Source organism: Lissotriton vulgaris, chromosome 2_1, assembly GCF_964263255.1.
Source record: "Lissotriton vulgaris chromosome 2_1, aLisVul1.2, whole genome shotgun sequence".
In the NCBI taxonomy this organism is placed as follows: domain Eukaryota; kingdom Metazoa; phylum Chordata; class Amphibia; order Caudata; family Salamandridae; genus Lissotriton; species Lissotriton vulgaris.
The window spans coordinates 1,203,589,791-1,203,605,500 of record NC_141687.1 but is presented as its reverse complement, the minus strand read 5'-3'; the positions used below and the strand labels follow the sequence as shown (position 1 = coordinate 1,203,605,500).

The 15,710-nt window shown below is 44.1% G+C and overlaps 1 protein-coding gene across 1 annotated transcript in view; it reads left to right on the top strand.

The window, feature by feature from the left end:
• Nucleotides 1-15,710, top strand: part of LOC147732395 (otoancorin-like) — a 759,538-nt gene that overhangs the window by 711,651 nt on the left and 32,177 nt on the right. The window contains exons 23-24 of the mRNA XM_086956929.1: nucleotides 8,828-8,925; nucleotides 11,313-11,451. Of these exons, the coding sequence (XP_086813055.1) occupies nucleotides 8,828-8,925; nucleotides 11,313-11,451 (237 nt within the window). The remainder of the gene's footprint in view (nucleotides 1-8,827; nucleotides 8,926-11,312; nucleotides 11,452-15,710) is intronic.

Genomic DNA, 15,710 nt, shown 5'->3' with positions numbered 1-15,710 from the left:
ACGTTGCAGAACCGTATGGTTCTAGACGTTGTTCTTGCAGATAGAGGTGGTGTGTGCAAGGTGATCCATTCGAGTTGCTGTATTTTCATTCCGGATAACGCTCCAACTGTATATCAAGCCATCTCGAAGTTGCATAAGATCTCCGAGTCCATACACGTGGACGTAGGTGATTGGACGCTACTAGGATGATTTTGGGGCCTGATGTCGACTTGGGGTTGGAAGATTCTGATGATCATCGGGGTTGTTGTGGCGTTTCTGTTCACGTGTTGTCTTTGCGTGCAGTGTGGTCCTGCCTTATGTGGCCTCTGTGCTACAACGTGTATAAGACGGCCATCTGTTACCAAGGAAGCATTGATGGATAGAATAATGTTGCAGGAAGATCTGAACGATCTGATGAATATCGAGATCGATTCTGATATCGACTAGTGCTTGCCTACATGAGGGCAAAAGGAGCGTATGAGGTTCCGTGGGAATCGTAATGGCGTTTTTGACTTGTTCGAATATGGACGAGTTTGGTATCTATGAACCGCAAATGACGAGTTTAGTGGGTGTATGCGTTTTCGCTATTCTACGTTGCACCATTCGTCTTATTCGTGGGTTTCTCCATCTGAACCCACGGGTTCCATTTTAGATACGGCATCCATTTTGTTTTCTTGCCCTCAAGTAGTCAGCGAACGGACACTGTCTGCTTCGTGACCCTGGGATTCCCAAGCTCTTGCGGAAGACACGTGTTTCTTTGAGGGTGTCTTTATGACGAGGGGGATGACACTGCTAAGGCAAATGGCTCCGCTCGAGGCTCATCTTGCCGTGCCGGTCTATTGTTTCAGCCGTGCATGCATTAGGCACGAATCCTTTGATCCTGTAATCGTGCTTCCGATATTGCCCCTACACTCTTTTCAATCTGTTGTCTATCTTTGTCTTCCTTGCACCTGTTTTTGTCTCTTTTCTTAACTCGTTTACAGCCAGAGTGGAATGTACTTAATGGTGGGATAATGTGCTTTTACAGTTGGGAACCGGCGATGTTACTGTAATTATGTTCCGGGCTCCTGAAAACATGAAAGCAACCCTTTTGAAGTTTACTGTGGGAACTGAGTTGTAACCTTTTGTTCGCCATGTTGTGCTATGACGAAAATATGTATAAAAGGAGCGATCCACTGTTGCAATTCGAAGGAGTCTCTCAGAACCTACACATTGTGTACTTCCTGCGATCTCTGTATCCCTGCAGTAAATAAAACGCTGATCTTTGATGCCGAAGGAAGTGTCCCGTGTCTCTGTGATTTGTACGCCGGAACAGGTAACCCACGAAGGTTTCAGGTGTTGTCCCCTGGCACCGCTGGGCCTTAGAATAGCCCAGTCCTTCACTGCGCGTTGGAGTTTCCAAGGCTGTACTCGCTTTGCAATGCTTTTTGTCACGAGTGGAGCTGCGGTTTATTGTATGCTTTCCCACCTATACCACTTCTACCCAGAGTGCTGAAGAAGATCAGGCGCGACCGGGCGCAAGTCATTCTTGTGGCTCCGGACTGGGCTCCAAGTGTTTGGTATCCCGAGCTACTCAGTATGAGCAGGGATGCCCCGATCCGACTGCCTCTTCGGGAGGATCTTCTGTTGCAGCAGCAGGGGACGGTCCTCCACCCGAACCTGTCCAGCCTCCACCTACAGGCGTGGAGATTGAGCGGCGACAGTTGATTCCTTTTGACTTGCCTCCTAAAGTCTGTGATATCATTCTGGCAGCCAGGAGTTCCTCCACTAAATCGGTACATGCCTGCAGGTGGAACACAATTGTGGCATGGTGCACAGCAAAGGCTGTGGATCCCCTTCTTACCCCTCTTTCAGAAGTCCTTTTGTTCCTTCTTTCTCTGGCCCAGCAGGGCTCTGCTCTGGGCACTATTAAGGGCTTTCTTTCTGCAATTTCAGCCTTTTTCAGGCTCCCTGATCAGCCCTCCCTTTTCAAGTCCCCTATTGTAAAAATATTTCTCAAGGGCGTTACTCACCCTTTCCCTCCTTTTCCTTTTGTAAAGCCACAGTGGGAGGACTTGAATCTGGTTCTTACTATTTGATGTGTGTTCCCTTTGAGCTGCTTCCCAACTGTCCTCTTCGTTTATTAACTTTGAAAACTGCTTTCCTGGTTGCCAACACTTCCGTTAGGCGTGTGAGTGAGCTCCAGGCTCTTTCCTGTAAGCCTCCTTTTCTGTCGGTTCATCTGGACAAGGTTGTGCTTCGCACTCGTCCTTCCTTCTTGCCAAAGGTTGTCACTGCCTTCCACATCAGTCAGACTATCACCTTGCCCGCTTTTTTTCCGCCTCCGCACCCTTCCAGAGAAGAAGAGAGGCTCCACTGTGTGGACCAAAATGAGCCCTCTCATTTTACCTGAATCCCACACAACAATTCTGCGTGGATGACCAGCTCTTTGTTGGTTACGTAGGCGCCAAGAAAGGCACGGCTGTACACAAGAAGACTATAGCCCGCTGGGTCATCTTGTGTATCAAGGCCTGTTATTCTCTGGCTAAAAAGGAACCTCCGGTGGGGTTGCGGGCCCATTCTACCAGGGCGACAGCAGCTACTACTGCATTGTGAAGTGGTGCCCCCTGCAAGACATCGGTCAGGTAGCCACATGGGCTCGCTGCACACTTTTACCAAGCATTATTGCCTTGAAAGTCAAGTCCGGAGAGACGGCTTCTTTGGCCGTTCTGTTCTCCGTGACTTTCTGGTGGGATCTTGGTTCGCAGATGTAGGAAGGTGGCTACCTGACTATGGTTACCCCAGATTTTTTGCCTTGTATTTAGCTGGTTTTCGACTTAGTTGGCCTGGTTCCCTGCTAATCAGGGCCCCAGGCTATCTGCTTTCTCTGTAAAATGAATTCCATGTACCCTAGGTGCATAACTAAATTGACTTGGGTCACCTTATCAGCCCCTGTACAGAGCACTATAGGTGCCCAGGGCATAGGTGCATCCAAGGCCTACCAGGGGCTGCAGCATATCTTTTGCCACCCCTGACTGGCTATCCAAAATTGACACAACTGGCTGATCACTCAGCTGGGGCAAGGTGGTGTAATCACCCCTTGCTTAGATATAGTATGCCTATATCTAAACCTATCTGGGCACATATAAACCTATAAGCCACTCCTATGGCAGGCCTTAACAATCCTGGAGGCAGAGTGCGTGGTTTTATGTGAGATGGTGCTCTAGCATGAGCTGAGCCTGTCTGCAGCTGTCGGGACCAATTCCCTAAGCTGTTCCGGGATAATGCCATGCCATATACTATTAAGTGCATTATAATCCTCGCAGTTATATGTTAACTTTGGTTAGGCTTTATCAAAACATGTCGTGTAAGGTGTCATACGATTTGGAATACTATCCCCTCGACAGTCATGTCGACGGGGATAGCATTCCACCCCTCTAGAGGGAGACGACATGCTACTTTGCTAAAACGCGGTTGATTTTAAAAGGAGCCTCAGCACCACAAAATGGATGCTTCTGCCACAGACACGAGTCTGACCTCCTGCAGCTGACCGAAACTCAGCCAAGGAGGCCTGGACAAAGGGATACCTGTCACAGGGAGGTGTCACACCACCCCAGACAGGAGATAGTGGATTGTAGCAGGGAGGTTTGAAAGAAACCAGACACTGCCTGGGGAGCACAAGGCTTCCCCTTGCATAATCCGGTCAAACCGGTTCTGGGGCATCCCGGCCCCAGTTCCAGCGCAACCCTGGACAAAGGGAAAGGGGTATAACCACCCCCTTCCTGGGTCCCACCCATAGGAGGGGACCTAGCAGGTAATCCAGCCCCCTAGATTGGTATAAGAATGGGAGCAGTGCCAACGCACTCAGATTATCCTGATGAAACATAAGAAACAAAACTCTGGACCCTTCGACATCCTACTCGACGTAGAAGACTGAAGAATCTCCCTTGTGGTCAAGGAGTGACCACCCTGTGCAAACAGGCACCATCCAGCACCTCGACATTTGCTTTGTTGCAGTTCCCGCCAAAACTCGAGCGACAGAGACCAACAAGACCAAGCGTGCCTGCCTTCTAACAGCCCGATCCACAGTCCCTGCAGAGCTGAGACCCGTGGAGGCGACCGGAAGCGTGGTGCCCGCCATCTTGGAGAAACCACGAGACGCTGACCATGCAGCCCACGAGTGACCCTCGAAGCTGTACATCGGGGTTTGAGAAGCCCCAGCCCTGAGCCACTTTTGCACCGAAGCTCACCCCTCTACACTCACCGAGTGCTGCGTGGGGCCCTTCTGCTTCTTTTGGCTCAACGCGTTGGCCCGGTCACTTGCCCGCTGGCTTGTGGCCCCTGTGCCAATGAACTACAAAATCTAACTTGTGATTCTGATTGCTCCAGACTTGCACCCGCTCCTCTGCAGAGGAGCACCTGCTCTGACCCTCCTGGTCCAAGTGAGAAGCAATCTTCCAGTCCTGCGTGGATTGCTCTTGCCAAGTGTTGTTTGCTCCAATCTTGAAGCCGACTGCGAGAGCGTTTGTGGGACAGCTCGTGACCCGCTCCTGGATGTCGCAGATGCCCTAGAGCCCACGTGGCAGCGGAGAGAAGCTCCTCGACAACCACCTGATTGCGCCCGACATTGCCTGGTTCCGTCCTGGTTCCATCCTGGTTCCATCCTGGTCACTGCTGAGTGACACAGACTCTGTCCCCTCTGCTTTCAGGTACTCTACAACCCTGATCCACCCTTGGATCACACCGGACACTTCTCCTTCACACCGCCTGCAGCCTCTTCAGCTTCAAGCACCAACAACCTGCGTGACGAAACCCGACACAACTTCGACCCTATGCACCCGCTTCCTGTGGGTGAGGTAACTCAACAACGCCGGTGTGTTCCCACACTGGTACACACCTCTAGTGTATGTGTCTTAAATTTCGTCCTTCTAGGTTAAGCGGAAGTCTCCTTAAAAGCGCTGCACCCGAATCCCGCGGGCTTTTCCCGACATCAGCATTGCTAGTCCCGACTGCTCCCAGTGATTCCCTAGGCCCTAGGCCTAACCACTGTTCGATTGGTATCTCTTATACCACTTTTTTAATATATGGTTTGAGTGGCCACCCGCCCTCATCCATAATTGTGCAACTTTTATATGTTTAACTGTGCTTTTGTTTAACGCTTGTGCCCCCTTTGCTCATAAAGAGTACTGGGGATTATTCTAGTAATAAATACATATATTTTTATAATATATACTTGTGTGGTGTCCTTTCATTTGGTATTACAGGATTGTGATTGGTAAAACAGATCGCTTAACACGACCTCTTGAGTTTAGCCTTGAAGGCTGCTTAGTCCATGCTACCACTAGGATAGCTTGTCTAATAAGGTTGACTTACAACCAGACACCATAAGGGATTGTTTGGACTGATACAAGGTGGTTCCAGAATTGGAAACATCACATATCAGGCCAACTTCTCACAGCAGACCCAACACCAGGGTTGGTATTGCTGGGGTATCTATTCTAAGGTAAGAAATCTATCACTAATGTGTCTCTTTCAGATGCACAAGTTACTTACTTGTGTAACGATATATCTGTCAGAGATATTAGTTAGTGATAGATTCCTTATGGCCCCACCTATCCTCCGCATTCTGCGAACTGATTTCTAGGGTTAAGGTCATCTTTTTAGGGCCCTAGTTTCAATGCACCAGTGGTCAGTATCTTGCATGGCTCTGTGTTCCTGGCGCGTAAAGTCGTGTTTAGAACTGACGTCAGCGCGCGTGGGCACGTTATTAGTAGCTCCAGCGACATCATCTCAGCGGCTCTGACGCCAATGACGTACGCGGAGCCATATGGCGACACCTACCAACGCGCACGGGTACTGCTGACGAAAAACTTTCCGAATCCAGTCTGACGCCTGGGGATATTCCAAGGTGAGGAATCTATCACTAACTAATATCTCTTACAGATATAGCGTTACACAAGTTAGTAACTTGTGCAATAGGGCCAATGGGCGAAACATATTTAGATTCTCCAGATATGTAATCTACAATTTTAGACGGCAAATGATGGTAGGGATATTCTTTGGAAAGGCAAACGGCCTTCACAAAAATGTATTCTCTACAACTTGAATATCATTTGGCTCTATAAAGCCCAAAAGACCCACTTCATATGTCACAATTGATACACACCTGGTGTTATAGATCGTAAGACTTCCTTTAATTACTTGGAGCCTAATTTAATGGACAACCTAAAAACCTCCTTGATCGACCCTGTAAATTGTTGTATTCAAACAGTTTGGAGATTGTCCAATTTGAACGCTAAATCAAAAGGAACTCCCACATCCTGAAAGTACCTACAATTCGGCCGTAATTGTTGTCCATGTGTAACAAGGACCACAGGCCATATCATAAGATTTTGCCAAGTTGGCTTTCAGGGTTAAGTCCTTCATAAAATTTGCAAATGGACCCAAAAGCCTCTGTAGCCTATTCCCAGTTCTGGCCATTAGCACAGAGTCATCAACCTAGAGAAGTAAGGGTATTGCTTGAGGACCCAGCAAAGCCATGTACTGGCCCCTGGACCTTATAAAATCTTCCAAGTTAATATTATAAAGTGCAAAAAGAAAAAGGGACAAGTTGACAACCATTAAGTACTCCCATATTGATTTAAATATCTGACACAGGCAAATGTCAACATCTATAGCGATCATTATAGACAGCAATTTAGAGTGACTAAGCCAAAAACTCTAGACAAATCGGTAAAAGCAAACTGTATACTACCATGTTTGATGGATATATATGTAAATGTAAATTAAAGCAAATTGAGACATTGGTCCACAGCGCCAAGGCCAAAATGGAAACCAAATTGAACATCAAACAGTAGTGATTTCTACTCTGCCCAGGTTTCTAGCTTGGACTACAGGACTCTGCCAGCAACTTTCATGTCCAAATATGATAGGGATTGGCCAATAAGATGTGGGGGGTCAGGTTTGTCACCTTTTTTTTTAAATATAGAGACTATATTTGAGAGGAACCAAGAAAGTGTTTGTTTTCTCGGTGCAACAGCCCTCGACACATTAGTAGGGATAGCCCACAGATCAATGTTGTGTTTATACTTATCTAAAGGTAACCCGTCTGATTCATAACTCTTCCAATTTGCACATCTCACCTATTTTATCTAATATAACTCACATTTTACCAGGGACTGCATTATCAAATTTATAGTCAAGCAGGATGTTTTAAGGCATAGGCGTAATCCCTTCAGGGATGTATGTCTTGCTAAAATATTGTTTCTATTGATTTGAAGGTATTACAGCAGTTACTTTGGGGACAGAGGCTGCTTTCAAATATAATGTGTTAATCACTTTCCAAAATATACTGAGATTACAAAGGACTCTTAATGTTTTTTGTTGTCATTTCTTTATTTGCATTTCAACAAAAATGACTACATGCAGATCGTGACATGTCAGATAAGTTACAATACCATTCAAATATAGGATCATACAGCTTGCACAATACTGGGCACAAGCCTAGTGATCCATGGGACAATTATTAGCAGTTCTACATGTATATTGATAATACAAAAATTGTTTGATCCCTAGAGTTACAATGAAGGTTCTATAACGGTAACTAACACTCCTTAAGTAGCCCCTACTCCTCATTCCCTCCCCACCTGGGCTTCCATCTAAGATCCTTCGGTAAATAAACTTTCGATATTAATAGTAGGCTGGTCTGCTACTGCAGTCAAACTTCTCTAAGGAGATATCTCAAGCTGGGGATAATCCATAAAACCAGTGAGGCTAGGGCAACCTCAACCTGAAACACAATCTAAGTGGCGGCGTCATCAATCCTGTTTTATCACAAAGGGCTCCTGCAGTTTGTATAGAATCCCATGTTGATTCCCTAATGAACTTCTCTTCAAATGTATCACTGTCTTATAATTCTTTCTACAGACCTGATCCTCGGATAGATCTCTATCTCTTTTTTTAGAGCTGTCCTAAGTCCCTTTTTGTGTCCATTCTCCCATTATTCCCACTCTGGACTAGTATAGTCACTGCTTCTCTCACCCAAGGCTCCTTACCTGACTGCCTCAAAATTGGCCAGGCTACCCCTATAATAAAAACACCAACTCCAACCAGTCCAACAACTACTGCCCCATCTCCTATATCCCTACTTTGGTCAACTCCCTGCTTTCCGTTTTCACATGTACTATTGTGAATATTTTGGACACTTCATCATGATCATCTCATTCAGGCGCCTGCCACATAGAGTAAGAAAGTTTAGCAATGTGGCCGAATTCTAGAAGTTTCTGATTGTTGCTATAAATATGTGTGCTGCCTCGCCACAGGGAGTCCCTCTCCTATGCGGCTGCTTTGGAGAGACCCTTGAGCATCACAGCTTTTTTATAAACTGTGTACCAACTCAGTCTCCCTCCATCTGCCTTAATTTTTTCCCGCCTAGTTATTGATAACGGTGGCAACAATAACTCTAGGAGATAACTCTATGGGGAGTGGACTTCATGGGGACCTGAGGGTCCACTTCGGAATGAGGGATTACGAAGGAAATCAATAATTCCAGCCCCAGTTCTCCTTCTAATTCCTTCTTTTTCCATGCTATTTCACTTGGGGACTCCACCTACTCCTAAAAAGGGAGAGTCTCTCAGTGAAACACCACAGGTCTGTGAAGTAATTCATCGCTGTTAGGTCTCATGGTGACTCACATTACAGACTCCATTGTAATTAAAAGAGCACTTCTGGAGAGGCTCCAGGCTAATACTGACCACCCTCATGTTGCTATTAATAAAGACTCCGTGCTGTCAGTTATTTGCTCTGTGATACTACTGATTGGCCCTGTCCATCTCTAATATTGTTTTTTTTGTTCTTTCTCTTCTCTTAGCCGGCTTGACACCTGCTGAAATATCCCAGCTGCAGAGCAGTGTGATACCTTTTCTGACCCCTGAAGCCATCTTACTTCTTCCAACCAAGGTTTTTTCTGTACGTATCAGTTTGGGAATTCGAGTGAAAAATTGGGGATGATGCCAGTGTAGCCATTACACTTAAAATGTGTCTGTGCACCAGCCAAAAAGGGCACGAATGTTAACAGGGACCAAATACACAGCGTTTCATGACAAATATCCAGAGATAAAAAAGATATATCAATTGTTTGGTCCTCGATTAGAGTATACAAATTGCTTCTAAACATTCTTTACCTACATTCACTCTGTTGAACGACAGTGCCATGCATTTAGTTACCACTTTTATTCTTCCCCCTCTGAAAGTCAACAGTTCACCACCTAATTTAAAATGTACTGGGGCAAAAATCCCCAAGGTACATAGACACTAGACTGCAATTCAAAAAGCAGTGCTAAATCAGAAGGGAAATTATTGTATTTTTAATGTCAATATCAGCACTAAAGTTCGTCTTTGAATGCAAGTTATCTAGTAAGCAAAGGGGCTAGTAAATACAAAAGAACAAAATCAAAAGAATGGTTATTGTGCATGCAGTTACCATTTCCAAAATTGTGAGGGACTCAACACTACTTTTTCCAGTTAAATGTCCATGACAGTCCAACCTCCTCCACAAACCAGTGGGCCTGTTCATTGATAGTCATTACATTCTCCGCAAAGGGTTACTTCCATTTGGTCTTGTGGCTTCGTGGAAGCCTGTCAAGATACCGTCTGATTCAAGCTAGTGCTAACAAGTCACTTCCTCAGACTGATCCAAATTAGCAACACTAATTTTTAACTGACTGCCTGGAATTATCCTTCTGGATGTCACTGCTTTTAGGCAACTACAAAACTAACACAAATTAATAAAATAAAGTGTTCTGTGCGTATAAGAAAGCGATAAGCCACTTTAAGTGTGTTAATGGTCAAACTCAAAGTGTTATCATAAGGTTTGTGAAACAAAGGAGAGAACAAACTAAAAGACAACATTATTTCTAATCAGCTACCAAATGAGTAAATGTATTGGGGTGCTGTAAGATTTCCCAAGGTGTCAGCTACAGATCCCAGTGGAAATACAAACTACCGGGTAAGTTTTCCAAATCTGACAACCTTATCACATAATGTTTGCAGTGTTACAGCAAGGAAAACCTCAAAGCTAGGCCAGAAATAGACGGCCATCAAGCACAGCTGCAGAATTCAATAAGAAAAATCCCAAATTTAAAAAATGGTTGATGCTGTACGAAATTGTTTTCATTCCTGCCGAGGGTCATGGTAGACTGGTACTTTTTTGCAGCCATCCCTACACCTTGCTCTGAAGGACTACAGCACCCAGGAAAAGTCCTGAGTACTTGGCCTTGTTCTTTACACTACCGCCTACTCTGTTGTACTCCATAACAGTCTATTTGAGAAGCCTCAACAGCCAATCTGCACCATCACCTACATCCTTCTTTGCTCCCCACATCCCCTGCCCACACTTCTGGCACACTGATAAACATGAAAGAGTCATAGTCTGATTCCCTGCTGCAGGATGTTCTTCAGTCGGACTAGGCAAGGGTGACGTCAGAAACGTTTTTCAAGTGACACCATAAGCAACATTTCCAACTTTCCCGAAGATGTAACTATATCGTCAGCAGGCACATTTATAATTCGGGAAGTTGCAAAGCTGGTTTCTGTCAACTTCGTAGTTTTTTTTTTACCTAGATACCTTTTCAATGTGGCACGGGGAAAATATATATTTAAGTAAAAAAATCCCCTGTGTAAAAAGTTGTATTTTTGGGAAAAAAATTGAATTTCAACGTCCACTGAAGTTATGTAAAATTTACACAATTGGCAACTCTTCACAAGAATTCAATTGTTGAAGTTTAATTTTGCACACTATACTTTCAGTCTGAGGCCAAACAGTACATTATTGCAAGAAACATATTAATAAACATTACACTAACTCGCTGCTTGGCCCCGTCCACTACATGTCTGATATGGCCTTTACATCTTTTATTCAAACCCAGCTGAGCGTGCTACCTAACTCTCTGCAGTCAAAACTAGTCAGGCCCTTACTATGTATCGCATGGCAACTTTTTTGGCAAGAGCCTTATTACACTTCCAGATTTAAAAGATGACAAAGAAAAAGTAGGGATGTCTGAGATATACACAAGAGGTAGGCTGTCACTACTTGTTAAAAAACACCGGGTAGGAATAATTGTACAGATGGATACATGTTAGGAAGTTGCTAAAAGTGAATTATCCCAAAACAGGTCTTTACCTTCTTGAATGATCATATTTGGTCCAAAAGATGCTGCTTTTGAAAGGTAATTCACCTCCATCACCACAAACAAAATTAATATTCGCCATTCATTATCCTTGGGAAGAATATTTCTCTGTGGGTCTCTTTTTTGTGCATCTCACAGCAAACTCACAGTTTGTTCTCTCTCCTTTAGTCTCTGACGCCAGCTCAACTAATGAACCTTGGTCCTGAAAACTTTGCAGTAGTTTCCGACCAGCAGAGAAGCTCCTTATCAGCTAGTCAAAGAGATGCATTTTTGGCCGGTCGAGATTTGTCTGGCTCTTCTGGCTCAGGTAAGTCAGACAGACTGTGCGGAGTCAGGGTTTGGGAAGTAGCCTATACAAGCTTGGCACTCATTGACGTATTTTTTTAAATAAAAAGATGCGAGGCAGCGGAAGCAGTGTTTGAACTCTCCATGTTAAATGTAACAAATTCCATAGCTGGGACTGAATAAGACATTGTTTGGTTTGCAGTTTATGAGGCTTCCCAGAGTTCGAGTAGCCCATTTATTTTCCTCCTCTCAGTTGAGTTCCTTCTGCTGTGAGACCTTTTGAGGGACATAGGTTGAGTAAAGGAGTAATATGGTCATGTGCACGATGTATATGATTTTGAGAAGTTACTTCATCCCAGTGATAGTCAGGTTATGTCAACCTAAAAAGGAGTGATATGGTCGCATTTCTTTACTCAGCTGAGCTGCAAGTGGAGTATTTCCTTGGGAAGAACAAGGTAAGCTATAAGCTTTCAACTAATGACAATCCATCCACCATCAAGAGTCGAGGGGATCCAGGGATCATACAACTTAGTGGAAGTAAGTTATGGTGCTGATGGGCTTGTTTTTCTTAAGCTGGTGAAGCAGGTACTGGGATGTTTTGATAATTAGGACTTCCACATTTGCTGATTTACACACAGTTTTTAGGAGCAGGAGTCACCTCTCCGCCAGCCTGAAACAATGCAGTTCCTTGGATCCCATTCACCTGAAGGCAGCCTTTACGGTACTGGCTTTTGAAGGAAGTTGGGACTAAAGCCCTGACGCTCCAAAAAAAAGTACCAGTACTACCAGTTAAAACATTGATGCCATTTATCCTCAAATAAATCAGCTATCAAACACCAAAGATAAACACATGTTTAGGCCAGAGATAAGCAAGCCCATGATACTCACATGTTCTCCAGTCTCAGTGGCAAGATCTAGTATGAAACATCTCTGCATCAGAGCGAAACGTGACTCCATTACACGAGACATTCTGGTCCATGGAAGTCTATGTCCTTACCAACAAAACACGCATTTACAGAAAGAAGTTCCCCCATATGGACCCGACATGTTGCTAAGGTGTGGTCGTTGTCTCCTGAATTTGAAACTAAGCATTAGAAATGCTTGCTAGAAAATATTTGTTAATGCCATCTTACTTAGGTAGTTCTGACATCCACTTGGAGGACTTATAGGGTTCCTAATTTTGCTAATATGAATTCAGATAAGGAATAATTTTCATTTCCATATCCACTATAAAACTTTTCAGCATCATTTTAATAGGCTTCTCAAAGTACATCGTTTGGCCATTAAGAAAGCCATTACAGTTTGATTATTCAAAGTTGTTCTCTTTGTGTTATCACATGAATCCTTGTACCAACTGCCAAGCTATACAAGCTACTGTGTGCTGTGGTTGGGACATGGGTACAGTTGAGTATGAGCTCAACATGGCTTCATTAACCTACACAAATACTGATAATAAAAGATGGGATGGTGGTACTCTTGCACTAGAAGGGCTACTATGGTATTTAAAATATAGTTTGTGATGTAAACAATCAATTTAACCTTATTTTAAGCTCAATTTGCAACTGATTGCAGAAATGATTTACTCGTAAGTTGCGGGGACAGACTTTTCAAACTATTCACATTAGCTATTTACACATGGTAGGGCATGCTTATCAATATTTTGCACCACTGCAAAGACAGCTCTAAGTCTTGAAAGGATACTAAATTTCAAGTGCATTTTTTTAAACTTGACACGCAAAAAGTTCTTGCCATTTTGTGTCAAGCGGGTGTTACATGAATGGTACTTTGGCATTGTATGCCAAGCACCCATGTTTATTGACACAAAGCTCTATATACGAAAATTATCGGATGGGGATTTGCGTAACAAAATTGCAGCTCCTTGATCCGGGCGCAAAGTTGGTGAAGGTATGGTTTCTTACCTGTGATTCTGGTTATCTCTCATGGAATCTCCATTGAAATAATAAGCAGTGAATAATACCGCTCAAGTGCAGGGACCATGGGGCAGTTCTTTCAATGTTAAATTTTTTACTGTGTCTTTGCCTCACTTTAGACAGGCCAGGAAGTACATGTGAGAAAAATTTAAAATCTGCACTCTTAAACCAGGCATTTTACTTTAAAAAATGGAAGAAAAAAAGTCATACACCCTTTAAAATCACTAAGAATATTTACAAGTGACATTTTAAAAACTTCCTTTGTAAACTCTTTTCTAAGAGTGTGCTGAACTCCCAGAATTTCACCCCACAGAATTCCGCAGAGTTGCGTAAAAACTTAGCGAGATTTCATGGAGTTCAGCTAATAGGCCTAAATATACACATCACGCTGCAATTTAGCGCCAGTAACACATTCCACGTTGGAAAATCAGCACAAACTGCACCACATGGTGCGCAAGAGCATGTGGCCATTCAAGTTGACTTTGCTGCTGCTCGAGCAGAAAATCTACTTGAGAAGCAGCCCTCTGACCGCCCGCGGTGGAAACTCTTGCTGGAAGTCTTCCTATCGATCAGAAATCCCGATAGTAGACGCCAAATCTCACTCGAAATCGACAGCTCGATCGCCAGTGTTTGTTTCGAAATGGCAAATCCTGCTTGCAAATGACCATAGTTCACAAAAAGTTGCTTTGACTTCCTCAAAGATTTAGTCTTGTCCAGATAACCGTCAACAACCTCCTAACATCAAGAGTATGGAGAGAACTCTCTGCAGGAGAAGAGGGATTTTGGAAAAATGTAGGTAAGAAAATATTTATTCATCATGTTGCTCGGGTAAGGATAGTATCTTTTTCTGACTGACTGACTGATGGTATTTCTAAAGCGCACTAATGCCGAGGCGTCTTGGCGCTGAATAAAGTAACTAAACAGATACTAACCGATGCATCATTGGGTGAAAAGCCATGTCTTAATTTCCTTTCTAAACAGCCTACGGTTAGTGATCTGTCTGATGTGTAAGGGGGCTGAGTTCCATAACCTTGAGGCCAAATGGGAGAAGCCCTTGCCTCCCCATCGTAGTCTTTTGATCTTAGGAACAATGACCAGTCCTTTGCGCGCAGACCTCAAGGAACGGGTTGGCTGGTATCGGGAGAATAAGGATTGAAGATCCAAAGCCCCATCTCCGGACAATGCCTTAAGAACCAAGCATAGTGCTTTAAACTCCACCCCTCGTTGTACTGGAAGCCAGTGCAGTTGCCTGATAGAGCGGGAGGTAGGATGATGCTTAGGTAGGTTAAGAAGTACTCTCGCTGCTGCATTTTGAACTGCTTGCAGCTTGGCCAGTTGAGCAGTGCCAGCTCCCAAATAAAGGGCATTACCATAATCGATTCTAGAAAAGATAGTGGCAATTATAACTGTTTTCCTGAGGAAGAAAGGGATGAATGGCAGTATCTTTCTCAGCCCTTTTAACATATCTGTGGCCGCCAAGACATGTCTTTATCAAACACTATACCGAGAATCCTATCTTTAGCCACTGGGAGCGGACAAGCCCCCGCTGATCTAGGCCACCAAAGCGGATTCCAGATGGATGCTTTTTGGCCGAACTCAAGGACTTCTGTTCTTCCAGTGTTCAGCTTTAAGAAGTTCTGATTCATCCAGGACATAACCTGTTAGTCTGTACCTTTCTGTATTGGATCTGCTCTTATTTACCCAGGACTTTTGTAACTTTGTTCCGAGGAGTTTTTATCTGTGTATAATTCAGCCATTTCCCATACGCCTGTGCCTGTATTTTACACAGGCGCTTTGAAGTGACTTTATAGCATAGGTTATGGGGAAATAAAAGGCATCTTACTCCACCTAGGGAAACAGTTTTACAAATCACAACTCAGCCCCTCCCCATTGCAATGAACGTTTTGGTGGAGAGTATTATCCTAAAGGTCATTGATATGCTTATTGACAAAGTGGAAGCTCTCTTGGGGTAAGATGATCCCACTGGCACATATCCTCCTACGAGCTCGAAGAGAGTTCCCTCCATTTTTATAAAGAAGCAGAAAACCAAAGTTCGTACAGTGCCGCATGACTGTTTGAATCCTAACCCGGCCCCATCTAGTTCCTTATTAGCCAGTTCCAGCGATGTCTTATTGTCAACCCTGTGTAAATCTCCCATTGTTGAGAGAAGGCCTATACCACTGTCTCCATCAATTTTATGTGTTAATAGATTTACACCTTTGGCTTCTCCCTCCCCCCTCAAAGCCGGAATCAACAAAGATTCTATCTAGATCTGCCGACACATTATCATTGCCTCTTCAGAAGACTCCCTCTACGGAATTAGTAGCTACTAACCTAAATTTGCATGTGG